The sequence below is a fragment of the Ostrinia furnacalis genome, unplaced genomic scaffold (assembly GCF_004193835.3).
Source record: "Ostrinia furnacalis isolate ACB-3 unplaced genomic scaffold, ASM419383v2 OfSCF0990, whole genome shotgun sequence".
Taxonomy (NCBI): Eukaryota; Metazoa; Arthropoda; class Insecta; order Lepidoptera; family Crambidae; genus Ostrinia; species Ostrinia furnacalis.
The window spans coordinates 128,502-155,251 of NW_021131229.1; the positions used below are offsets into that span (position 1 = coordinate 128,502).

General features: G+C 37.6%; 1 protein-coding gene across 1 annotated transcript; it reads left to right on the top strand.

The window, feature by feature from the left end:
* The first annotated feature begins 4,441 nt into the window (after nucleotides 1–4,441).
* Nucleotides 4,442–26,750, top strand: LOC114350833 (ras-related and estrogen-regulated growth inhibitor-like protein). The gene is made up of 6 exons (XM_028301777.1): nucleotides 4,442–4,734; nucleotides 16,886–16,942; nucleotides 19,810–19,886; nucleotides 23,976–24,157; nucleotides 24,503–24,689; nucleotides 26,398–26,750. Exons 1-6 carry the CDS (start codon nucleotides 4,671–4,673, stop codon nucleotides 26,464–26,466), a joined length of 636 nt encoding a protein of 211 aa, XP_028157578.1. The 5' UTR covers nucleotides 4,442–4,670; the 3' UTR covers nucleotides 26,467–26,750.

Here is a 26,750-nt window from a genome sequence, read left to right on the forward strand (position 1 = left end):
AATCATTCGGTAACCACTCGCTTTATTGGAGCTTGTTTATATCGTTGGAAACAACGGGACCAGTGTTTAAATGCCGATCTACAATTTTCGCTGGACATTTGTCATTTATGGCGTTTAACATTGGTTTAATTAAGTGTTCGGGGAGCGAATGATAATGTTGGGCAAACGTTGGTACCAATCATGTGACCCCATCTCTGTTGCATTCGAGTTTATTAACTGTGCGCCCGCGCCGCCCTCCCGGCTGAACTTTGTACAAGCTTTGTGACACGCTGCAACGGTGTAGCCATGTCGCTGTAATGTAAATGCATAGATTACTTACGTTGCGAAAGAGTTATCAAATCACATTATGGTTCTCAATCCTAGCTAACAAAACTATTGTATTTTTTTAATTTTTCGAATCGGCTCTCCGAATTCTTCATCACCAAAATAAGTCCTATAGCACAAATAGAAACTGGCAACATTAAAAAAAACCAACTAACCAATCTTTTGATTGCAAAATATCTTATTGTAGATTATCTGACATTTACCTAGTTACTTAGCAGGTATAATTTAAAAAAATGCTGAATCTCTTTGACCCACTCTTTGGCGTGGGCCATATCCTCTTATGTAGCGATTGTTTACTGCTTATTTACCGGAAGTCAAAATATTATCTATTGATGGCCACTAACAAACAACAGGTGCAGAATTGTAAGTTGCCCACCTTCAACCGTAGCTGCGTGGGAGATGATTGATCGGCGAATCGTGCCTCGGAATCTAGAGAAACGTACTTACACCATTGTTTTCCTTATATAACTCTTTTCACGAGCTATCACGTCAAATATAAAATCCATTTTTCAATAGTGAAGCAATCGTTACACATCAGCACACTATTCTCGAACATTGTTCGTCTGAATGAACGAGAAGCCATTATAATAGTTAGGCACCATTGAAGGTGTTTAGTAACTGAGGTTAAAGATGAAGAGATATGGATCGTTTAATAGGCAAGTGTGAACAGTGTTGCCATTGTTGAGCCTATTAACAAACGAGTTTTGACACGCGAGTGTAGTATTTGCGAAACGCTCGGCTCACGACTAAATAAATAAATATTTAACGTTGCTCAACAGTTTGATAAGTAATTTAATTAGAACGCGTTTAATTGAACATTGAAATAATACTGAGACTAGAGGTGTCCGAGAGCTGTCGTAACAAATTAATCAAGTATTTTGTCTGTCCGTTAACGAGCAGATTTACGGCTGCAAGTAAACTAATTTGTATGGCATTGTTGTGAAAAGCATTTAACAAAGGCAGTAACTTTCGATACAAAGACACGTCGTTTCTTCGCACTACAATTGAAACAGCATTCATGTTTTTAGTGTTTCGTTTGCGGACAGGTTACGACTGCAATTTCAGGGTGATTTGTGATACTGCCTCCTATAAATATGTGTTTTAAGTATTTTAAAATCAGTGTGACAATGTTTCTGAACTCTACTGAATAAGGATCTGAAGGTTGTATTAACAGTAACATTTCGATTAGGTACTAATTAACTAATAAACCACTGCCTGGCAGGTAGGCAATGTTTTTTGGAATTATTATTGGCATTATGAAATATATTTGAGGTTTGTAAATCTCGGATCTATGTGGTGAATTGCATTAACACTGCAAACGCTTATTTCTAGGAAGCGCTGGTCACTTTGGTCAGTAACGACCAATTTGCGGAGCCGCCACACTTTTTTTTCAACCTTCCTTAATGAGTAAAGAAACGCGCACCGCTCTATCTTCTATGCAAATGTATTTTCATATTCGAAAGTCAACAACAAGATAATATTTAGGTACTTACATGTAACACGATTTGCCCATGACTTTGCTTGTGTATCTCTTCGAACCTTATCTTCGAACTCCTCCTATGTTCTGGTGATTAATTTCTTTGTGGATCCAATGACAGTTTAACTTTTCCCTGGGACAAACTTGACCTTCACTGGTTGGGTTTTTATTGGCGGTCAAGCTGTAGATCCTGGTAGACCTCTGTGTAGAGTTGCAGTAGTGGGAACAAGAGGTAGGAATAGTTCCATTGTCTCTCGTCTCAATCATCGGTGTTCAAAGTCTCCAAGAAAATTAATTAAAATTGTTAAAACAGTTTAGGAGTAAATAGCATTAGATTATGACACCAATATCCTTAACTCTACATTAATGCCTATGAAGACCTCCCATGGCGAGTACTTGCTTCGGGTAGGTTGTGTCTATTGCCAATTTTACGATTATTTTATCAATTATACCATGCTGTCATTATAGCTAAATTGTTTACGATTATGAATTTTATCTTAGTACTTAATATCCTTAGTTAAGACGCGAGAACTTAAGTTTCTACCATTAGAGTTGCCACGAATGCATTAATATGAATGAAGTTTATAAAGGTATGTAAATGCTAATATTCGTTCAATCATCCAATAATATGTAAAATAATAACTATACTAACGCAAGAATAATACGCCCATTTTCGACGCGAATACAAGTAAAGGCCTGCACAGACGAACGACTATCCAAGGCTAAACCTCTGTTGACAAAAGTCTCTCGTCTGCAGACCTTAAGTCAACATAATTGGTGAAAATACATCAAAATAGGTTTAAAATTCTGATCACATAAAAACATAGGAGAAACGATGTTGTTGAAAACTATTTAAAGTTAAGGATCCGGTACATATTGGAGAACCTGCCATCCAAACATGGGGGCCATTAAGCATGATCAGAAAGTCGATTTTCGTGTTTTCGAATTTCATACGTTTCAGAGCTTGGAGAGCTTTCCTTAAACACACCTACAACAGAAAATAAAGATAAATTACATACATATAATTACATTCTTCACAGAATGCAGACTCTATCTGGTAGAGTTGATTGTCTCTTGAAGAAAAAAGATGTCTTAAATATTGTGCAATGAAATACAATTGATCTCTATAACTTTTATAGCTCTTTTTTACAGATTTGACTCTATGATATGTTGATACTAGCGGCCGCCCGCGACTTCGTACGCGTGAATCCCGTTTTTCCCGCTTATTCCCGTTCCCGTGGGAATTTCGGGAATTCCTTTCTTAGTGCACCTCTACGGTACCTAAGCTACGTCCCTTCCAAATTTCAAGTGCCTACGTTTAGCCGTTTAGGCTGTGCGTTGATCTGTCAGTCAGTCAGTCAGTTTCTCCTTTTATATATTTAGATTATGTCCAAAAGAAAAAAATACACTATTCCCCGTCGTAGCCTGCTTTTTACTTCGAGTGTATCGATGCGATTTAGCGAAAATCCATGCGAGGAAACCCGTAGGCGAAAACTAGTAATTTATGCAAAGGACAAATCCCATTGGTCGGTAGCTCGGTTCTCTACTATGGCAGCAGTAGGCAGCCTGTAGGCGGGACGCGTCCAATTAGTTTGTGTTCGTAGCTTATTAGATAATATTATGGTGGTTGTAAGCCATTATCTTTTCGATACTTAAGAATTAATTTTATTAAAACACAAGAAGTTCGTGTTTATGTGATATCGTTGACTCTATCGTGGGAGCTTGTACTTATCAGTAAATGCATTATGATATCCTATTATCATATTTTTTTCTATCAAGCATATTTCCCACCCTCATTTCAAGGCATTTCATTATCACTGATGCGTGGTAGACACGTCGGTGCTCTCACTACGCGATTCTAATACAAGCCAGGTGATATTGACTTACCTTCATTATAATGAAATTATATTCTTGTAAAATATAGACCATATAGAGTCAGAAATGGAAGTTTTAGGGTATATTACTCTATATCTCTTTAATGGAAAAACTGACTGTTACTGGACTAGTAGACTGTCTACTAACGTTGCTCTGCATTTTCTTCGTCAGCCTTGCGAATGTTTGCTATTAGGTGAAACTCGTGACACGCGAAACTACGTATGTAACGTGTAAATCATTTAAGCAGAACCTAGTTATAGTCCCAGACATGTTTAGGCTTGGAAGCGGCGCGGCATTAGCATGCAGTGTTGTCGCCGAGTCGGAACCAGGAGCCGCGCGTAGGCGGAGTGGATCCAATTACGTCTCGCCACGAACGAATTTATTACCGCGAACGCCACCGCTCTCACCTTGACATGTCGCCGCAATCTGGACCAGAACCCCGGACTTTCCGACAGGTTTGCGCAAGCAAGATGCAGTTTTTGGCGATCTTATTTCGTCCGCTCTTCGAAAGGAACGCGTCAATAAACGATTACGCCCTGTGAAAATAACATGCGCATAGATCGAAAACAGACTAAGAAGAATCTTACGATAAATCAAACGGCGCCAAGCGAGTGCATCGCTCCCATACATTATCAGATGTACATCTTGGCTATTTAATTTGCATAAAACAAAATTAAATAAGGGCATCATTGCTAGTTGAGCGGATATTTACGCATACGCAGCGAGCGGAGGCTGCGGCGCCGGCGGGCTGCGCGCGCGCATTCGATGCCGGCTCGCGCTAGTTGCGCGGGAAACGTCGCCGCAGACGGACGTCTCGCACGTATAAAACTCAACGAAAATCGCTCTATCGAAACTATTTACGATAACACACCCCCAAACTTTATTTTATTTGTGAACTGTGAATAGAGTGATGTCAGAACTGATGTGATAAACGCAAAATGTCAGGTTGAGAGGGATTTTGTTTGTTGAAAGTGGAAATTTAAAAGCTCTCCAAATGAAGATGACAGTAAATCGTATAAGGGTGGTGGTGCTAGGGAGCCCGCGAAGCGGCAAGTCTGGTTAGTATTTATGCTTTAATTTGATATAAAAATTAAGGCATCCCCTTTTAGTAATTTATAATTCTCTGAAGTATGGCAAAGTTTTCATGAAAATATGAATTTAAAACCTTTTTAAAATTCACATTATAATCCATTTCCCACGTTACCCAACTGGACAATTATGCTATAAATACACCGTAATAAAAAAAATAAGGAATTAAATCAAAACCGTTTGATATTAATAAAATACGAAATGTAGAGTCACTGAAAATATTACTATTTTCACCTTAATTAGGTACGAGTACTTATAATATTCCTACTATGTATTAATTGTCATTGTTATGAACACATTCCACTGGATATTACGTTTCAATGTCAGGCCGCGCATTGTTTCTGTGATGCTAGCATCAATATTGACCTAGAGTGTTGACAGAGCACTGTAAATTCTTGCGATGTGTACACAGTCTAGCCGTAGTTATTTGTTTGTTGATTAGAGAAGTAATATCATTAATTACAAATTAATAATCTGAAACTTTCCTTATTAATATTCCTACTTAGAAATATATTTGTTTAAAATTAATAGATAGGTATTTTCTAAAAAAAATATCTAGTGAAATTCAAGTTACAACATAGTAATATTCGCAACGAGAAAAACATGATATGAAGTGATACAGGTACACAGCTACCATTTATGCAAAGTCTACTACGTTAACATTGAACGTCAGCATCTCTTAGGCTTAAGTCTAATTAATAGCTAATTCTATAAAATCGAAAGCTATATTAATACGGTACGGTATAGCTGTTTCAACCAGTGCTTACTGACAGCATCACAACAAAGTTGTGTACAGTCCGCAGAATAAAACGTTTGGTGTAATATTCTTATGTCTGTGCAATTAAAGCTAAATTTAACTGACTGGAAAAGTATGAAATTTAATAATTTTAAAGTACATTAAAGTCATTGGGGGAGGCCTATGTTCAGCAGTGGACGTCCTGTGGCTGAAATGATGATGATGAAAGTACATTTTAAACGCATAAAAATTAATTATGCCTACTACGGCGTAGAAATAATTAGATAGTTGGTTAGAGTTCTGCAGGGAATTTTATTAGTCGATAAAAGTATTAATTAAATGTATAGCTAATAATGTCAATATTATCATGAATTATGTCGGGTAATCTCAATCGATGAAACTCTGTTTATTAACTAAATACATAGTTTGGTATATTTTACACATTATTAAATACATAGATTTGTATGTTTTGTAAACTATAGCTAAATAGTATTAGTAAAAATTTTATTGAATAACATTACCTATGTTTAATTTTAGATAACATGTTTTATTTTATAAATTCACAACATGGAAGTTTAACTAAGCGAAGATATGTTGCTTAGGACTATATTTAGATTTTTGTTAAATATCTTAAATTCTTTCCAATTTCCGACATTCCTATTTTGTGTGTGAAAAAATGTATGAACTAAATCTGCCGTCCTGGGTTTTAGCCTACTCAGCCTGTGGTGGATTTACCCCACTGTTTACAATTTGAAGAAAAAACATTTTTTATATTTCGTTGTTAAAATTAACGAATAAAATACGAGTAAAGACGGACTCTTCCTTGTAAGTGCTACGAAAACCGTAGAATATTACGTAGCGTAAGCAATCTGTAAAAAAGCTCTATTCAGAATTTTATTGGAATTTGTTTATTTTTACCTCAAAAAAATAGAAGCACACTTCGTTTGCACGATCATCCATCATAAATTTTTTCGCCTCTACCTCAGGAGCATTTAAGTAATGCCCTCACTTATTAATCTTCTTCGTAGCGATATATCTCTCGTAAATAAATCAAATTATGTTAATTGATATTTACATATTACGTAAAACCGTCTAATAACAAACAAAAAGGATATCGATGATGAAATTGGACTAAAAATTGGAAAGCGCCAGCCATTGATATGCGTAACTCAATTGACTACTCTATAAAATTTTAAGAGCCATCTTATCGATCGGAGAATCCGGAATCGCGAATATTTCACGCGCGTGTTACGATTGTACGTAATATATGTAATATGCATGTGTGGAGCAACGACCTCGAGGAAGGCGACCGCGGCGTGTATGCCACAATCACTCGAAAAATGTCGAATGTAGAGCGCGTGCCGCACTCTTTTTTGGCTGGTTAAAAAGGTTCTGTAAATAAAAGTCTTAATATGCGTATTTTAAGAATGTTTGTGATGGACAATAACTAAATAATCAAGATATAAATCAAATCAAATGATAGAGTTTTGTTTGCAGGCTTTGCAGCAGAAGTCTGAGACTAACGTAAGGTTCGCTTACATTTTTTTCTGTGCTTGATCTTGAACTCTGAGTCTGAGAATGGTCAAGTAAAAACTCTACATCGTTAAACTACCCGCTTAAGGCTTAAAATAAAATCTAAGTTAACGTCAGATCTCGCTAGCTATTTTCGTCCGTAGAAAGTGGTCGATCGATTCCCGCATAGCGACCGGCGGCCGGCGGCCGGCGGGCGGCGTTACACAACGCGTCGGTGGCGCCAACCGGCGGGAAATCGCGCCGGTGACCCACCGGCCGACTCCCGCCGACTGCCGATTGCACCGCCCTAATTGTCACTAGTGATGCGAAGTGCAACCGTTTACGCGGTCTTCATTTTAAGACCCACCACTCGACCGAAGTCGCCAGCTACGGGCGATTTTACCTTGGTCCGAAACACTGATACACTGACTGAACTAAGGCATAAAATGAATCTCAAATTACAACCTAATACCTAATTTCTAAAAACTTAAAAAAATCTGATTCCCTCAGATGAGAAATCTTGACTGAATTGAACAACTTTTCGCTTATCGGAAAAATAAGTTTACAGTGATGAAAAACTTTCCAGGATAAACAACTATTACTCGTATTATTTTTTCATGGAAGCCAACTTAACGAAACAACTCGATAATTTTTCAAATGTTTATGATTTTCGTACGATGCCTCAATTGTACCATTAAGATGCGTTTTGGGTACATTAATCACGCCGGTTACCCACTGACCGACTGCGACCGACCGAGGGTGGCGACTTCATTACGTATTGGCGGTTGGTCCCTTTGCAATCATTTATCGAACTCCTTCACTTTTAGTAAATTTTTCACTGGAGTAATCACTGGAGTAATAAAAAATATTAATTTGGTAATACTGGAGACATTAATTAAGTTAGCTTTTATAGGCTCAAAAGACCCAGACCAATAAGGAACCTCGAAACTTATTTTACCCAAAAATAGAAACTGACAGTTCCACTATAAAATTAATTACTTTTTAGCCAAATCAATATTATAAATATTTTAACAGAAAAATTGGAGCCCTACCACGACATCAATTTGCTATCGCAATGCCTTATTTGCTAGTAGCAAAGTGATTTAACTCACAGTCCTACTAAACGATGTTCTATTATTAGAACGCAGTTAATTTTAATTCGCGCCTGTATTAAAATACCTCCACAATCTCTGATCTATGCATTAGCAAGCAATACAAAAATGTACCTGACAGACAGACGGTGTAATTAGAATACCCAGTCGCCTTATAAAGTGGAGATTGTGTGTAGCATGAGCTAGGACTGTTATTTAGTAGCCCATAATCGCTGTCACATCTCTAATTGGCCGGGGCTGACTGACGTCGCGTTGCACCATTACCGGTCGAGCAGACACGCGAAATTGTTTTAGAGGAGATCCTGTCTGCCAAGTGGGAGTGGCGATAGTCGTTTGCGGATGCGCGGCCGACTAACATCGTTTAATAACTCAGCCAGGGGTGGCGAGCAGTTTCATAATCCAATCCTGTGATTATCGTTATTTTTCAGAAAACCTTACTGAAAATGTACCTACATCTTGCTCGGCTTTTGACTATGGATTACAGGTTAATCTTACTTATAAGTTGGATTATTGAAAAAGACGTGTTACAGAGCGGAAGTCAGACCTTTTTTAATGGAACTTAGAATAAAGAAGTATAGATTCCCATTTTATATGGTTAAGAGACAATGAGTTGTGCACCATCTTAGCTTTAGAAATTATTAGTTAGATTTATTACTCGTCTTAATAAAATATTTATCTTAAAGCAGCAATATTGGACTTACTTCTTGACAAATAATTTATTCCATTAGCATAAATATTGTTATTACTGTCACTAAATAGTCTTAATAATAACACTACAAGCACTGGCATTGCGTGCCAAATGTTCACCACCCTGTCCTAGGACGCGGCTATTTTAACTGACACAACATTTCATTATTCACGCAGATTACTGGTTGTCTCCGTTAGCTTACAGGACTCTTATTACGGCACAGCCGGAGTTATCTACCGAATCCAGGTCACATTAATGCCGTCTTAAAAATAATAATATGGACATCACGGAACCCCGTGGTTATATGATAAAGAGAACGCTTTAAACATTAATTACGAGCCAATAAAGGGTTATTCCGTATTCGACCCACGACAACTCAACCCATTTCTTCACTCATCCCAAATTAGTATTCCTAGCTCTACCCATTACATAATTTCGTTATTCTACCCAAATGCATTCCTTACTCAACCCAAAGTAAATATACCAAAAATAAGTATGGAGAGCAAAACAACGTTTACTGCTTATTTCAGAAATTGAATAATGATAAATACATACTAGTATGTAAAATGTATAATTAAATAAAAAATAAAACACATCACCTACATGAAAAAATGATAGATATGAGTACATATTTTATGTTGATTTACTAAAATATATCAAAAATGTTATTTTATTTTAAGGTAAATACATAAACAAACTTATACCGCGGGATTAGCTGTCCACATGAATACTTTTATTATTTTTCTTTTGTCATCTCATACCGCTTGAAAAAAAAGATAAAATACATTGTATTATTTAAATTTTTGGACATTCATGAACAAGTGTCTGGGGAAAAAATTATACGCCATAGCTTGGTTATACTGATTTAATAAAAAATCACAGTCGTTTGATTTATAGTAGATTTATAGTGGATTTATAGTAGATTTTAATTAGTCATTATTTGATTTGTGTCTTTTTGTGAAAACCGTTTTTCAAATATATTATTGTATCAGAACTCCTGCAGTTTTATTTAACGGAACAATCTTAACACAAAAGTTAACTGAGCTTTAATTTCTAAAAAATATATTTTTATTCTGACCGTGCATAAAAATCTTATATTTTTGAAGTGGTTTTAAAATGGGTTGAGCTAGGAATGTTTTTGGGGTGAATAAGGAACATAAAATTAAAAATTTGTTGTGGGTAGAGTAAGGAACAAAATTGGGTTGAGTAAGGAAAAAATAATGAGTGGGTTGAGTTGTCGTGGGTCGAATACGGAATAACCCCCAATAAAGTATTTCAATTATCGAGTGGAAAGTCGTATTTGTGAGAACAGATTACCTTCTGGTTTCACGGGCGAAGGTTTCGCAATTTGGCAGTGACGTCAGCTTGCCAGAGGGAAGACTGGAAGGGCCGCTTTGAGTGAGTTTTTGTCTGCATTTCTGCGGCATGAGAGCGTGCGGATTTTTAGAATTCTGATTAACATTTTCATGAGCACATGGAGTGGTTTCGGAAGCGGTTCGAGACCTGTTTACTGCTCCATTTATGTATTTATGGAATTGAGCTGCTAGCGTGTCCTATGTCATGTCTTGGTTATTTCAAATGAAATAGTCAGAATTTTTGACATAGTTAAGACTAATTTTTATACATTGAGTTGGACTTATTTTTATTAAAGATTGTTAATTTTGTTCATGTCCTCATAACTTCAAAACAGGATTTCAAGTAGAGACCCAGCAACTATTTTTTCTTCAAAACGAATACTCTGTACAAAGTCTTGAAAAAGGGTACTTTTTCTTACGTAAAGGTTCTAGAGATTCATATTTCATACACCTGCGAAAGTGTCAATAAATTATTTGCCAAAGTCGAACATGTGAGAGACCGGTTGAAATAAGTTTTTGTCTGCTCGCCGACTCGAACGTGATTCGAACCCACGACGGCTGTGTCGGCGAGCTTAATCGATGCAAGTTGCACCTCCGATGAGTGCAGGATGATGAATGGTGGAACATCAGAAGCGTGTGCCCATTAATCCAATCGTCGTTCATGAGTGATGACTGCACGAGAAACACGAACGGGAATAATCTATCGGACGGATTCGGGCATTTGTTTTAACTCGTGCTGAGAGTAAAAGTATTAAAGATATTTTGTTAAGTAATATGTACGCGTGTGTTGGTTGGGGTCAACGCATCCCGCGTATGAATTATGAATGTGAGCATTCTATCCAAGGTCGTATAGAAGTTAGTATTCTTCCTAATATAAATAAATAACAAAGACAGCAGAAATAACTAAAAATAAATTAAGTTAAAACTGCAGAAAACTTACCATTTCTCTGTGTTGATGGCAATAAATTCATTCGTTTATAATCTGCTGGGCTATTTCTATTTTCACATACCTAGGTATTTTAACACTATTAACGGTTAACGACCATGGAAACCTCTGTTTGACTAAGTACTAACTTCTTATTTCTTGTAGGTAGATTCCATTCTAAAGTCGAACTTTTAACACTGCGCTTTTTCCAACCCACTACCAGGTCTTCCTCAGGTTTGCATTCTTTTCCTTCCTAAAATCGTTTAACAATGGAAACAAGCTGCTTTTCACACGCATCGTGACAAGCACCGTTGTCGTCGATGCCCGTACGCCTGTATTCGCTTGTAATGGGCCACATTACCGCACTTTTGAAGGGTAATTTGATCGAAGATTGCGCGGCTGTATGACATTATTACTATTTTTTGACTGCATTTATATTTCTTCAGGCTTGAATATTATTATGATGCATCATATTTAATGCGACCGCATAACTTCAGCAAAAATTGTAATATTTCTGACTTATGTAATGCTTATATTCGAATTTAAATTGGTATATGAATCTGCGCACATATTAACTATATCCGTACCTATTGTTGATTCGGTGACCATTCTTATTTCGGGAAGTTGGTCCAGAAACTTATTAGCAAAAGATAGTGGGTAAGTAATTTTTATAATTAAGGTAGGAAGGCTTCTCATTTATACTTCAAAATTTAAAACTCCTTCTTATCTTTGCAAAAAATGTTGTCGCGTTATTAGGCGACTAGGTACGCACCTTACTAATTTGAATTCTAATGCTCCAAAAATACGCCTTAAGTTCACACGAATGCTCTCAGTGGGCAAGGTCCTTTGGCCTAAGATGGCTCGATGATGGATGAGCCACATAATTTATTAATTACCCAGAGATTCCGTCGATAGAATCGATTGTCCGTGATAACGTTCGATCTATCAACCCACGTGGTGCCATGTTGTTTGATCATTGTTATTTGTCTTATATGCATCGTTGATTATAAAACAACAATATTTTATGACGATGGCCGCCGACATTCGGTGTATTAATAGTGAATATAATATAATGTGGGAAGAAATTAATCACTATCGGGAATTGGGAACTAAAGCGTCTTTGCTATGTTTTATTTATCTTCACATTTTCAATAGTTACGAATAGAGAGTTCTGTGATTTCGTATGCGAATTAGAATTCAAATGTTCAATGTACTTTAACTCGATATCAGTTGCAATCTGTTTCTGCTATTAGCAAAATGTAAACCTGTTAACAATAGCGATTTAAACAAGTCGGTTTAAAATTGTTGAGGAAAAAAATCAATCTAGGCGTAAACTGTAGGAAAAAACATCGTTTACTATTCTCGGCGCATCATTGCTAGACAGGTAGTGATTACGGGAGGAGTACCTACTCATTTTCTTCACGTCACTTTTTGCCGGGAACAGAGTTTCCCAAAGTTTTATTCCACAAATGCATCCTTAGTTTTACAGACCACTGCGACTGTCTTCATGAAAAAAAGGGTTGGTAGTTCGTATTTGATATTAAAATGAACGAATTAGGTTTATTTCTTGTGAAAAATATTTCAATTTCTAGAGCAATTTTGGTGCACCGACGTGCGTTTCTCGCTAGCTGTATGTACCAAAGTCCTACTATCTATCTTATTCTGAATCTTGTCGCGAACCCTTTACGATATTTTAAAACTTCTGGGGGTTTGCGTATTACAGTTTGAAAAACTCTAGCTTAAAGAATACGCAACTTTGTAACTGAGAATGTTGTGTTAAACATGTAGGCGCACGCGTTGGAAATTACATGCATGTGTGATCTGAGAATTGAACTTATTGAATACGAGTCCGTTGTTAATGGCTGCAGGCGTCTGATTACGTCATCAAAGTCTTTGATTTATAAAAGCAATTAAGTAATGCCCATTTAACTCGCATTGAGGATTTCCTGTAAATGAAGGTATTTTTTTCTTCCATCCCTGGTTTTCCTGCATTAGCATTCCATTAAAATTGCCTTTCTAAGACCCAAAAGTATGAACGTGCGTGACTAAAGACGCTATTTTTAAAAGGCGTGTAGTCTAACCAAACTGCTAACAATTAATTGAAAACGTAAGTAATTTTGAAATTACTATTTCCTACCTGGGTGGGAATAAACCCAAAAACACCATATCGAGACGATTAAACTTTACAATTATTTTGCAGTGATATAATTATGATGTATAAGAATGGTTATGACAGAGATGCATGATTTATAAAAAATTGCAAAAAATTATCACTCAATACATTTTTCCCAACAGCAAGGCGTCATGCATATTAATGCGTTTTTAATTACACAGGGTGTTTGAATTCCGTGAAACTTTATCACTACGTCTCGGTAATCGGATCGCAGAGAAAGTGAGTTTAATACTTATTGCGAGCAAAAAATCGAAAGGGAATCGAGAGTTTGCATTTCATAAAGCACGTTGAACTATATGTGGCAACTGCGATTCAAGGTTTGGGTTTTACAATGGTCATTAACTTAAAGTTTATGATGTGATAATGACTGGCGTAGATTATAAGTAACCCTTTAAAGGTTCGGCCTTAATTATTCAGCAATTTTAATAAATGTACGTTAAGCATACATACATAAATAAGTTCGTTACATTTGAAAGTGTATTTAAGCGTGAATGAGCTTTTTTACAAATAAGAATGACAAACGAGCTAAAATTTCTTAAGTTACTTCACTAAACAGTCAAATGCAGTAATTAATTTAAATTTTCAATATTTATTGTTTATTATAAAAGTTTTCCACGTCTCAATATAGTGCTTCAGCGTTATTAATAAAGTTCTTACAACATAAAACACAATACGTACCGCAACTTTCAAACGATTTCTTTAGTATTTGCGTATGTAATGTACTCGCTAAATATGTTATTGCCCTTATTTTCCCTTTTCGACTTAACAAAAGACTTTCCACGACTCAAATTCAAGTTCAAATTGTTTATTTACTCTCACGGGTAAAGGCAAAACACATTGATAAGTTTTTTATTGGAACCTATTAAATGTTTAAATGCATTCTCCATCTAGCAATCAGTGTAGTTACGCAACTGATTTGGTATCGAAACGTGCATCGGATCGTTTTTATATCTGGTCTAGTATGTAGATGGAATGCAATGAAGTCCATTGTCATGCGGTGCAGTTGCATAGTGGGGTCATAGTGGAAGATGACGTGGTAGGTTCACTAAGTTTGGGAACTGGTGGTACAGAATTATAACTAAAGTTTCAGTAGTGTGACGCAAAACTTGATAACCTACATAATTATTCTTATTTTTATAGGAAAACTTTTAGACAAAATATGTTTTATCATTAAAAATTCTAAAACTAAATATTATATTTCTAAAGCCTTCGAACGTATTGAACTTAGTGAGTTTCCAGATGGACTGGACTTTAGTAAATAAGTTACTAGTGTACATATTTATCGGGTCTTTTCAGGTTTTTCTCGTCTTGTGTTCATAATTATTTAATTTGATTGGTGTGGATAGAGACTCCATTCAATAAATAAAAAAGAGGTGCCGTTTAGAGCCTATGAAGGCTCCCTAAGTCGAACACAAGAGTTGCCGTGAACTGTAGGTTAATCCCTACCTATTTTAAGTGCATTGGATCCTTTTCCCTACTTTTGATTTGGACCACACCTACTGTGCCAGCATCAGTTGTGTTAGTACGATTGTGCAATGCAATGCAACCCATTTGGTTGGGCTGGGACGCGACCAATATGGTAGCGGCGATAACTCCTTAGGGATTGCGCCTACATGATTTGAAACTCTATTTATCATTATCCACAACCAAATTAAAATATACAAACGAGAAATCTGTAAGTTATTTTTACTTAGAACTGTATAAGTTAGTAATTAAAAAGCTTTTCGTAGGTTACTCTACTTATTTAGCTCTCTTTCGTTCGTTCGTTTCAGCCGAAAGACGTCCACTGCTGGACAAAGGTCTCCCCCACAAAGACCGGTCCTGCGCCGCTCGCATCCAGGCGCCTCCCGCGACCTTCACCAGATCGTCGGTCCACTTAGTGGAAGGTCTGCCCACGCTACGTCTTCCGGCTCGTGGTCGCCACTCAAGAACTTTCTTGCCCCAGCGGCCGTCAGCTCTATCTGAAAACAATACGTTACGGTTACAAAAAAAATTACGAGAAAAACTTCTCGTAGGAACTTAATAGCTAGTAGACCTTTAAGCTAGAGCAAAAATTATCAGATAGATCTAAATAAAGTTGAATAAAAAACATATCAAACTAATATTGATGTCATAAAATGAAATGTGCTTGATTTTAATTTAAAACGGTTAGTTATCGAAGAGACACATTTCTTCTAATAACAGTCAGTCGGCATTCAAGTATGAGTTTGCATGTTTTAAAAATAGCCACTTACTTTCAATGGCTATCAGCTTGACGTTTTTATCATTATTAAGGTAGACTCTAACGGTGGTTCTCCCTCAGGGTGATCATTTAACCTAAACCATCCTCGTTATCAGGCCTCGTACACAGTTTGACCAGGCTCGCTCCAACTAGTAAAGCGAGTCGGACGAGTCGGTTAACCTTAAAAACAGTTTATGACTAAATTGGGACATCGGTTATTTTGGGAAGTATCGTTAATGATCCACCGATGTACAGTTATTATGACGCATGCATTATTGATGCTATAATAACGAGAATCGCTATTGTAATTTTCGTGGTACAAAGACGGTATATTAAGCTAAGCAGTAGCCCCTTATGGTGTTGTAACAGGGTCCATTTTCCAACAAGAATGCGTAGTATGATGTACTGCCGACTGTACAAGCCAGTTTACACGTGAGGAAATTGATCATCGAGTAATGGGAGTTTTTTGTCATCTTTTGTCTTTAATCAATGTAAGATCGAAGTGTGATTAAAGTGTGAAGATGAAGATTATTTTTATTACTTATCATTTTGTTTGCTCTATCTACGATATAATATTGTCCAGATATTATACTTAAACTAAATAAGGTAATTTAAAATTATGATCGCATTCGCTACGTGTATAATTTAGACACAAAAAGTAAAGGTAACGTGACGAATCAAAACCTATAGTAATGCCTATTTGTTTAGACCTCCATAGTTGATCTTCGTGTGATCATGATCCAAATATTATCCTTCCCATTCAAAAATTTTAATGGGTTACGAATCATAATTTCTTTTCTGATCCTGCAAGTTACAAGTCATTATTTGAATATCAACCTCCATTACTTTTTGATGATGGTTACGCATGGAAAGCGCATTCATCACATCCTTTTTCTCACGTACGGACAACGGCACACCAAGTTAAACTCTGCATTCTTATGTAGTTGAAATAAGAGTGATTTTGTAACAAAATGTACCTAAAGGGTCCGTTTGATTTCACGGACAAGGCTCGGTCATCAGCCAGCAATCACGTTTTTGAATAGACTCTCGTTCCTTTCACGCCGGCAGGATTCTCCACAGTCTATTTATCGGTAGCATGTCTGACTATTCACCCAACTTGCCTTGTCACTGTTGATAACTGTTTGTATTGTACCAGCCCCTAGATGGGCATTCCGAGGTCCCACGAAGTCCAATCAAACTTTGCCGTAGAAAGTCGGGAGGAGTGACCCTTTAATTGATGTCTGTATTTCGATGACCTTGATCTTTGTCAGCTATCCTAGCCGAATCGATTAGTTTAGACGCTATCTCGATACTTTTGATCGATTGACGTTAACTCGATTGTGATGCAACTCGTGTATTTTTTAAGTAAGTATTAAAGTCCTTGTTTCTTTGTTTCAGCGGTCGTTGTCCGATACCTCACGAAACGATACATTGGCGAATATAGTTCCACTGGCGGTAAGTGACATTTAATTTGTTACATTTTTTTTACATATTCGCCTTTTTTCGTAAGACCGTTTGCGTTGGTTAGAGATAGTAAAGAGGCATAATTATGTGGTGCTAGTAGTAGGTTTTGGTTGTAATGGACTCAATTGTTCATTGTTATTGTAATATTGACCGAGATTTTTGTACTAAAAAAGGTCTTGTGAATTGAGTTTCCCTAAAAGCCTCTATTGAAAGTTTTATGAAATACAACAACTGAACTGTTATTTTTTAAATTCGATTTAAATAATATTATTGTCTCAACATAATTGTTGGGAACCCAACAACGCGCGGGAGGAGACGTGCGGGCGGCGTACAATGACTAACGTCACCTCGGGCCGACAGCGTCATCATCGGCTGCGCTCGGGTCACACACTCGCCTTTGGACACCACCGTCGTCGTAGTCCAGTCATTATAGTAAGTTCACCTCGGAATTCGAGATACCCAGCTGTAAGTCTGTAAATACGTGTATATTGACACCCTAATAGTTGTCTCAAAACCTACATATGGTAGGGTGTAAGCAACTATTAAATTTCAAGGTCAACGGTCACAAAAATCGGTTTTTTGCGCTTTTTTTAGAAATATCTCATTTCCTGTGGGTTTTTTGCTATTTGTATTTATTATCAATATTGTAGAATACTAAATTCTCTACAAATTTTGTTTAAAAACTTTTTTTATACGGTGAACCGTTTTCGAGATAGAGGGCGGAGAGCGCGCGGTCACTGCATCACTTCAGGTCTACTTAAGCGGTTTAGATTTATCATACAAAAGGATTTTCCCGCTACTTCCTGTGGAAATTTCGGGAATTCCTAGTTGTAACTAAGCTTTGAGTTTACTAAGGTACCTACATGCCAAATTTCAAGCGTCTAACTTCCGTTAAGCGTTTAGATTTTTCATACAAAAGGATTTTCCCGCTAATTCCTGTTCCCGTGGGAATTCCTAAGTATACTATAACCTGCCCAGGTGTATGAAGAATAATTGTACCAAGTTTCGTTAAAATCCGTCGAGTAGTTTTTGTTTCTATAAGGAACAAATTTTTTTATACAAACTTTGTTTAGAATTTAGTGTTCTACAATATTGATAATAAATACAATTAGCAAAAAACCCATAGGAAATGAGATATTTCCAAAAAAAGCGCAATAAACCGATTTTTGTGACCTTTGACCTTATTTAATAGTTGCTTACACCCTACCATATGTAGGTTTTGAGACAACTTTTAGGGTGTCAATATACAAGTATTTACAGACTTACAGCTGGGTATCTCTAATTCCGAGATTCTTACCTAATTTAAGCTTAAATGACTGGACTATCGCACGAATACCGCGTACTCTCAGAATTAATTGTAAATTAGGCTGGCGAGAATACAGCACCTATTTTTATACAGTCCGCTATTTCATTTATACTAATATTCGTTAGGACCCTAACAATAATAATATACCGTTGATCGGAGCCGGAGCTGGTCATATATCTGTCGGAACATTAACGTCAGTCGCGTTAACAAAGATATTTACTATGACTCGCGGTTCCAATTAACTGCGCGTTGACGCAAGCGGTTAAGGTCGGAAGGAAGCTGCTGTTTAATATTTTATATAGTTAACTACAATAGCTAACTTTACAGTGCAATAACCTATACGATAAAAATAAAATACAGTAACATCAATGTTAGATCAAAATACTTCTGTTCTGGGTTTGATTCCCAGGTGGATGAGGCAAAAAACTAAGTAACAACCATGGTAATAAAACAGTGCGATAAGCCTCATTACCAAGGTGTTTTATCCCAAAAATTAAAAATAAAATTTGTTTATCAATAGTTTCTGTAACATTTGAGTTTTTTTCTATCAATAAATACTAACACCTGCTAAAACTTTCCCATCAACCCATTAACGAGTTTGCGTAAGTGCACCTTCATATAAATTCTTTTAAAACCTTTTATTAATGTTAAAATTGCATCCATTCTTGTCGTATAGACGCGATCTCGGCTTAGTGAAGCGCTAATAAATTATCAGAACCATGTTAATTTCGACGTAAACTTTCACACGAAAAGCTTTCTTAATGAACGAAAGCTTTTTTTTTATCTAAAAATAACTCTTCGTCTACATGTATTCCATTTAAAATTAATGTAAAATGGGACCCAAGTTCAATAATTTAAGTAATAAGAATACGACCTCGCCAAAACAAAAGAATTAAGCTCTAATTGGGTGGGTGCCTTCTGAGAGAGTTGATTTGACTCCTCTTCCACAGTGGAAGTAGAAGTTCCACTTCCAAATGGTTCAGAAATATGACAAATGACTGCTGTGCTGCGTCGCCAGTCCTCTTTTCTTGGCATAACATTTGGCTTCACATGATAAAGTCTTATGAGTAGTTATGAGATAAGTAATTTAACCACGTTTCTATAAGTAAAGACAACGGCATATAAATGAAACATCGTGACTTGACAGAAGCTCATTGACTATAATATATAGCTCATTGACTATAGCTAGATTACCGATATCTTACCTAATTATAAAATACTAGCGGCCGCCCGCGACTTCGTACGCGTGTATCCCGTTTTACCCCCTTACGGGTGGATTTTGGTAAAATCCGTTCTTAGAGCACTTACGTGCTAAAAGGAACCCCCATGCAAAATTTGAGACTCCTAGCACTTGTAGTTTCTGAGATTTTGTGATGAGTGAGTCAGTCAATCAGTGACCTATCGCTTTTATAAATAAAGATGTAGTTGCAATAAGTGCGTTTTTGGCACAAAAAAGTTGTCTGATGTGTTCTCGCCTGTACTTACTTGTGATTGTCCAATCGTCGAATTCTCGGGCTATCTCCAGCTCCCTAACGGTATGTGATTGTTCCAGACTTCCTCTATCAGCACCGAGTGGCGTTCGACGGCGCTGTCTCCGAGGTTGAAATACTAGACACTTCTAACTGCGCGGTAAGTTGGATTTTAATAGACATTTCTATTGTTAAGGTTGCTGAAACGGTTGTATAGTTACCTATACTTATAAAACTACATAGATTCAGGGCGATTTTGTAATTTTAATATGTAGGCAAATATAGAACAAATACAGAAAACTGAGATTGGAAATTTTACGGAACACGCACAAAATATAACATTTTATAAAATAAAAAATGGATACTTGTAAGTAGTAAGATAAGTAGGTATATTATGTAGTCTAACTAAATTACCCCAACGTAGACGATTAAGGAAGTACGATTTAATTTCTCTGTTAATCTTTACTATGTAACAGTTACAGAATACACCTATTCTTAACTTATGCCATATGAAAAGTACTGCACCTTTACAGGTGCACTAACTACCAGAACCCAAAGGAAATCAACTCGGCACAGACGCATTTACAAATGCAATATCTATCCTTAGACGCTTGGCTTGGCTACCCTAATAACATTGTAAGCACTACTTTACTGGATTTATTTGTTCGATAGAACAGAGAACATTAAACAGATGACGTTGAATAATGCTTCAGTAGGATGAAATTATTAGTTTTGAGCTTGTTTTCCTGCAGTAAATTGCTTTTGCTCCCTTTTTGTGGACGTGATAGGCTGGCAGCCGACTCTCCCTTCTTACCTACTTTTATTGTTTGTGATTTTTATTTACTTCGTTCAACATGGAAAACATTGGGGGAGGCCTATGTTCAGCAGTGGACGTCCTATGGCTGAAATGATGATGATGATGATTTTTACTTAGTTAATGGATTGGAATTTAGAAAGGCAATACAAAATATTTTAGGTAGATTTTGTTTCAATATCAATAATCATCATCTCAAGATAGAGCAAAACTTAATTTGCAAAGCGTAATGAAACACCTAGTTACATAAAAAAAATCCGTCTCTTTAATTTATATAGCAACTCTGTATTTCTATAAAAATTGATCCAATATTGGACCAAGACATTGGACAAAGGATCAGTGGCATACCATACCACCCTTATTCAACTATCTAGTAACTTGTTAGCGTTTCCTTCCCGCTCTCTAACGCCAATCTATTGGTGATAGCAACGGAGATATCCTCGGCCCAAGAAGGATTTGTGCTCGATTGTTCCGGAGGCCACTAAAGTAGTCTAATTAAGGCTGTGTGCATTAGTTCTTTCAGGATTATACTTTATTAACTCTGTTTAAAGGCGTAAGCATACTTACAGAAAAGTTATGGGAGACAAAAAGGTTGGGAATTGAACAATGACAGAATGCCAAAACCACTCTTAGGTACTGGACAACTGATGGTGATAAGACCTTTTGATTCATTTTTGTTTGATCACTAAGTAATTTAGAAGCTCGAAACAAGGTCAGAATAATGTCAACTTTGCGCTCCAAACCAGTTTTCAAAATAATATTTTGCGATTGATCTTGCAGCAAGTACAAAATTATATTGCTGGATGTTTTAACTACATAGTACCTACGTGTAAAGCATTTTTAAAATTTTCATTCTAATAATTCAAAAGGCCTAAAGTACTCAACCGATGATAATCTTGATCAATACAATCATTTAGCGATTACAGCGCTTGAAGCTATTAAAATGCGAGCTGCATAATTTTTCGATAGTGCATTGGTGTTATCGCGATACGCGGTTATCGTGTTTCCATCAGGAGCAAAAACACAGTTAGTGACCTCACGAGGTTGAAGATATCTCTGATGGTTCTAAAAACGGTCTAAAAAGTGTAATTTTTATAACGAATTTCCAAAATGTAAATAAACTTTATGCGTGTCCTTGTAGCATGAGTTACAAATTAAAAAAATTACAGATTTGGATAAGGTACCTAAATGAAAACGATCGAAAGTTAAATTAACAGTTATTTGCATTTGCTGTAGGGCTTCAGGATCAAATATTTAAAGAAGGAACCGTCAATTTTGAATTCCATAAGTCAAAGTTTTAATGAAGACTACTGATAACGCCCCAGTCGTGTTTTGGACTGACACTGTGTAAGTTTGTTGTCTACACGTCAAGAAGAAGAATTCAAAGGAATCCCTTAAACAAAAATTTGGTCGGCAGCTTGAACGAAAAATAATTTCTGGATCAAATAAGAATACTAAAGTGTACATGGACTTTAGAGATGTACGGCAGTGGCAAATGAAGCTATAGACAGGGCCAAACTTAATTTACCGAACAATGGAGATGTTAATCTGCCCGCGGTCGGTAGGCGGCTGATGTCCGCTACAATTTAATTAGACGCAGTTTATGGTGCTTGTACCGCTTATCGGGCCATCGCCGCCCGCGCCTCTGAATCCTACGCGAAAACTAACGCTGGCGTTTGCATATTCAATTATACGTTACATGCAGTTATTTAATCGGACTGATTACAGTTTTATAATGCACATGATTAAAGACGAGCATAAAGGCATTAAATAAAATTAAATCGTGGGTCTCTATCTACCATAGGACTGACTATCTATCTGACTAAAGCTTGTAACGTCCACCAAACTGAACTAAGTAGGAATTAAGTAGGTACTAAATTTTATACAGGAACTAAATAAACCCTGATACAGAGATAAATCCCTCTTCCTTAGGAAGCGTTTTACAAATCGTGCGATTAAACATGAAGAGAGGCATTGATTGCTACTATGTATAACAATCCATGCCAATAAACTATGTTGATAGTAGATACTTATTTACAAGATGTTTGCATCGTAACATCACATTACAGGCACATTATGTTGAACTGTTACTTACCGAGTTACCAAAGACATTAACAGGAAATCTGGAATGCAAATCTCAAGTCAGCTCTTTGAATCTTATAACAAAGCAAAATGGTATACTGTTTAATTGTCTACTTGTATAACAGCTTAACCTTTGACTCAGCATTCGTTGTTTTCCTGCGCCGCACTTGTGAACTTACGATTCGTTATGTAAAAGTTATTGTTAAAACATTGTTTGGGAAGTAGTCGCTTCTAAACGTGTTCCGATAACGTCCATGTCGATGACGGCATATTAATCGAATCGGTAACGGAACAAAAACAAAATGAATCGATGTTCGTTGCGCAATCGAGAATTGGATGCATCGGATGACCGAGATGTTCTCGCCACTCGCGGGGCATTACTTGTTTTGATGGTTTGTTAGTTTATTATAACCGAACTCCACTAAGTTTATTACTACGATTTTTTATAGGCCGGGTTTCTCGAAACTGTCGTAATTTTATAAATTTGGATTGTGGTTACTTTATGGGAGACGATGTAATTTATAGTATTAACTTTATGAGTCAATTACCACTGATTGGGATTGGGGAGTCAATTGTTTTACAGAAGATAATTACTAAAATTAATTTTTTGATTGAGATTGAAAAAATAACCAAAGTTGTCCGTGTTTTGGAGCATGTTGAACTTTTATAAATATTGAAGCTTCTACTAAATCTCGGACACTAAACCTCATTGGCCAGTTTCCGCTCAAAGACTAAATATCTACCCCGCCATTTATAATTCCAGGAATCTATACTGTGGTTCTAGGTCATCGGCTCATTGCCACGTCTGGTTGCTTATCTTTTGGACTATCTATTAATTTAGTAATTCTATTTCTAGCATAATATCATAGACTTTACTACTAGGTAGCTAATAATAATATGGATGATTTATTAGGGCTAGAATTTAATTATACAGGGTGTCCCAAAAAGTAGTGTCAAGCCAAAGACCAGAGGTAGAGCTACCCGAATCACCCCCATGTATGTTCCGCGATTTTTGATAGTTTTCGAGTTATGATTGTTTTAAATTTCAATGCTTAGGTACTTTTTTGGTTATTGTGACGCAAATAGTTAAGGTACATGCCTGATTTTCTAAATATTTTTAAATGAATACTAGGCCTAGCTGATTTACATCTATAACACTAAAAACATAAAAAAATTTGAATGTTGTAAAAAAATAATAATTCGAAAACTATCAAAAGTCGCGGTGATTGGGGTAGCCCTAGTGATGCTTACCTTTGGGCTTCAGCTTGACACAATATTTTGGGACACCCTGTATTTTATAACCCCACGGAAGTTTTTGATTTCAAGGTAAGTTCATAAAAGTATTGTCCACAGATCCGAGGATGCTTAGCAGAGCACGTGCGGTGGGGTGACGCGTTCGCTGTGGTCTACTCGGTCTGCGAACGACGGTCATTCATAGCGGCGGCCGAACTGCTGTCGCTGCTGGAAAGAACCAGGCTGCCGGGATGCGCGGCCATCACACTCTTGGGGAACAAGCGAGACCTCGAACACGCAAGGTGAGAGAGAACGAAGTTTTTGAGCTGGATTGTAGGCATACCGAATTATCAACCTATGTTCAGCACTGGACGTCCTGCGGCTGAAATGATGACGACGATGAATACTGTATTCGGAAGAAGCTCATTCAAAAAGATGAAATGGACATCCTAGATAATGCATTTGAATTACCCCATGCCAAATTCGATCGCATACTCATCACAAAAAAATAATAACACTATCGCCGAGTTAGGTTGGTAACTGCTAGAAATGAGGTTAAAGAAGTAATCATTGACTGCACTTTCATCAGGAACAACGTAAAATGACACGCGAAGAAATACCTGTATCTACAGCCTGTTGTTTTCCAGGGAGGTCCACGCAGAAGAGGGCCAAGAGTTGTCGCTGCGGTTCGGGTGCCAGTTCTACGAGGTGTCGGCAGCGGAGTCGTGCGCGGGCGCCGCGCTGGCGTTCCACGCGCTGCTGCGAGAGGCGCGGGCGCTGGCGCTGCTGCTGCCTGCGCCGCGCCGCAAGCTTGCCGCCTACTCCGTCTCCAAGGTAACCATTACAGCTCTACGAAGAGAAAAGAAAAGTATGTTCAATTCCCGCCTTAGGCAGTTCGATTCAAGTTATTTATAATTTTCAAAGTAGATCTCCAAAGGCAACCACGCTTTGTGCCATGCTCCGCTTTGCACTAGCCCAGGTACAAGATCGCCGCGTACTCCGCCTCCAAGGTATATCTATCCAGGTCCATGGTATGTATTCTGGCCGCTTCGGGCATCGAGCTGGCGCTCATAGTCCGGGCATATTCTCAACTGGCTTCCAGTCGGTGGTTGTGTCGTCGCTTTAATGATGGACTGATCTGCAGCTCGACTTTAGAATCACTGTCCTCCCAAGGTAACCGTTACAGTTCTACGAGGTATCGGCGGCGGAGTCATGCGCGGGCGCCGCGCTGGCGTTCCACGCGCTGCTGCGAGAGGCGCGGGCGCTGGCGCTGCTGCTGCCCGCGCCGCGCCGCAAGCTCGCCGCCTACTCCGTCTCCAAGGTAACCAATAGTTACTTAGTGCCATTATGCATACTTTATGCCATTCTCCTGTTCACTGTGGTCCAGGTACAACAAGCTCGCTCGCTAGCTCCGTGTCCAAGGTAACCATTACAGTTCTACGAAGAGTAGATCTCCAAGGCAACCAATAGTTACTTTTTGCCATTGCACTTATACTTTGTTCCATGCTCCGCTTTGCACTAGCCCAGGCACAAGACCGCCGCGTACTCCGTCTCCAAGGTAACCATTACAGTTCTACGAAGAGTAGATCTCCAATCCAAGGCAACCACGCTTTGTGCCATGCTCCGCTTTGCACTAGCCCCAGACACAAGATCGCCGCATACTCCGCCTCCAAGGTATATCTATCCAGGTCCATGGTATCTATTCTGGCCGCTTCGGGCATCGAGCTGGCGCTCATGGTCCGGGCATATTCTCAACTGGCTTCCAGTCGGTGGTTGTGTCGTCGCTTTAATGATGGAAAGACCTGCAGCTCGACTTTGACACCACTGTCCCCCCAAGATAACTACTATTAGAGTTCTACGATGTGTCGGCGGCGGAGTAGTGCGGTTGCGTTCCACGCATCGCAAGCTCTTTACTCTTACGCTACTCTAGCCTAGGTACAAGATCGCCAGCCTTTTCCATCTCCAAGTTAACATTAGTGTTGTCACTTGTCATAGGCCGGTTTGCACCAAAGTGGAGAGGACTAATCAATCAAATTTTCGATCCAAAGCTGAGCCAAGAGGTGATTGTGGAAATAACGAAATCTCCTCTCCTCTCCGCTTTGGCGGAAACCAGGCCTTACTGTACAGGCGCGAGCTCACCACCCGTACTTACTCTATTTCACAGGGATAGTGCTGTACTCGTAGGTATATCGCTCTCTCTCTTATTTAACTAGCCGCATACCTTAATCTCCTCTATTTAGCTTTGAGCAGAAGATCCCAAAGCATGGAAACAGCACTATGAGTGACTCTGCTGAAGACACATGTGGTCATGTTGATATGTCGGTAGTTTGGTAGTCCATTCAATTCATCAAACATTTTTAATATTACTTCAGTTAATCGAATTTAACAATAGTATTTAGAAAAACCATGAAACGTTTATTGTTTACTGATGATTAGTTTTATTATTGTTTCGCCGGAATCTTATAACACGTGAACTTTAAAAACCTTGTTTATGTTTTAAAACAATTGAAAATCATTTTTAACGAGCTATTGTCTTTCACAGGTCATCGGCACGATATTTGGGAAAAACAGCAAGAGCGTGCGGAAGAAAAGGCCATCGCTTAGCATTTAAATTATTTTAATATACATACATAAGTTGATAGACTGCTTCGATTTAAATTAGTTTAAGTACTGTAAGACAAATTGGATTGTATAACTGCCAATCATTACAATGAGTTTGATGAACAGGCTATTACGTTTGTAAATACAACCGGATTGTAAATAATTATGTTTACAATGTACACCTCGCATTAGGGTACAGCGAATGTTGGAGCGATTAAGTTGTAAATATAACTGAGCTCAAAAGATTTGATCTTTTTGATAATTTAGAAGAAAATAAATCTTATTTTTAAATGA

Coding starts and splice junctions, on each gene's coding strand:
- LOC114350833 (XM_028301777.1), top strand. CDS start 4,671: ATGAAGATGACAGTAAATCGTATAAGGGTGGTGGTGCTAGGGAGCCCG. Junction 4,735..16,885: donor CCCGCGAAGCGGCAAGTCTG/GTTAGTATTTAT, acceptor TCTTTGTTTCAG/CGGTCGTTGTCCGATACCTC. Junction 24,158..24,502: donor CGAGACCTCGAACACGCAAG/GTGAGAGAGAAC, acceptor GTTGTTTTCCAG/GGAGGTCCACGCAGAAGAGG.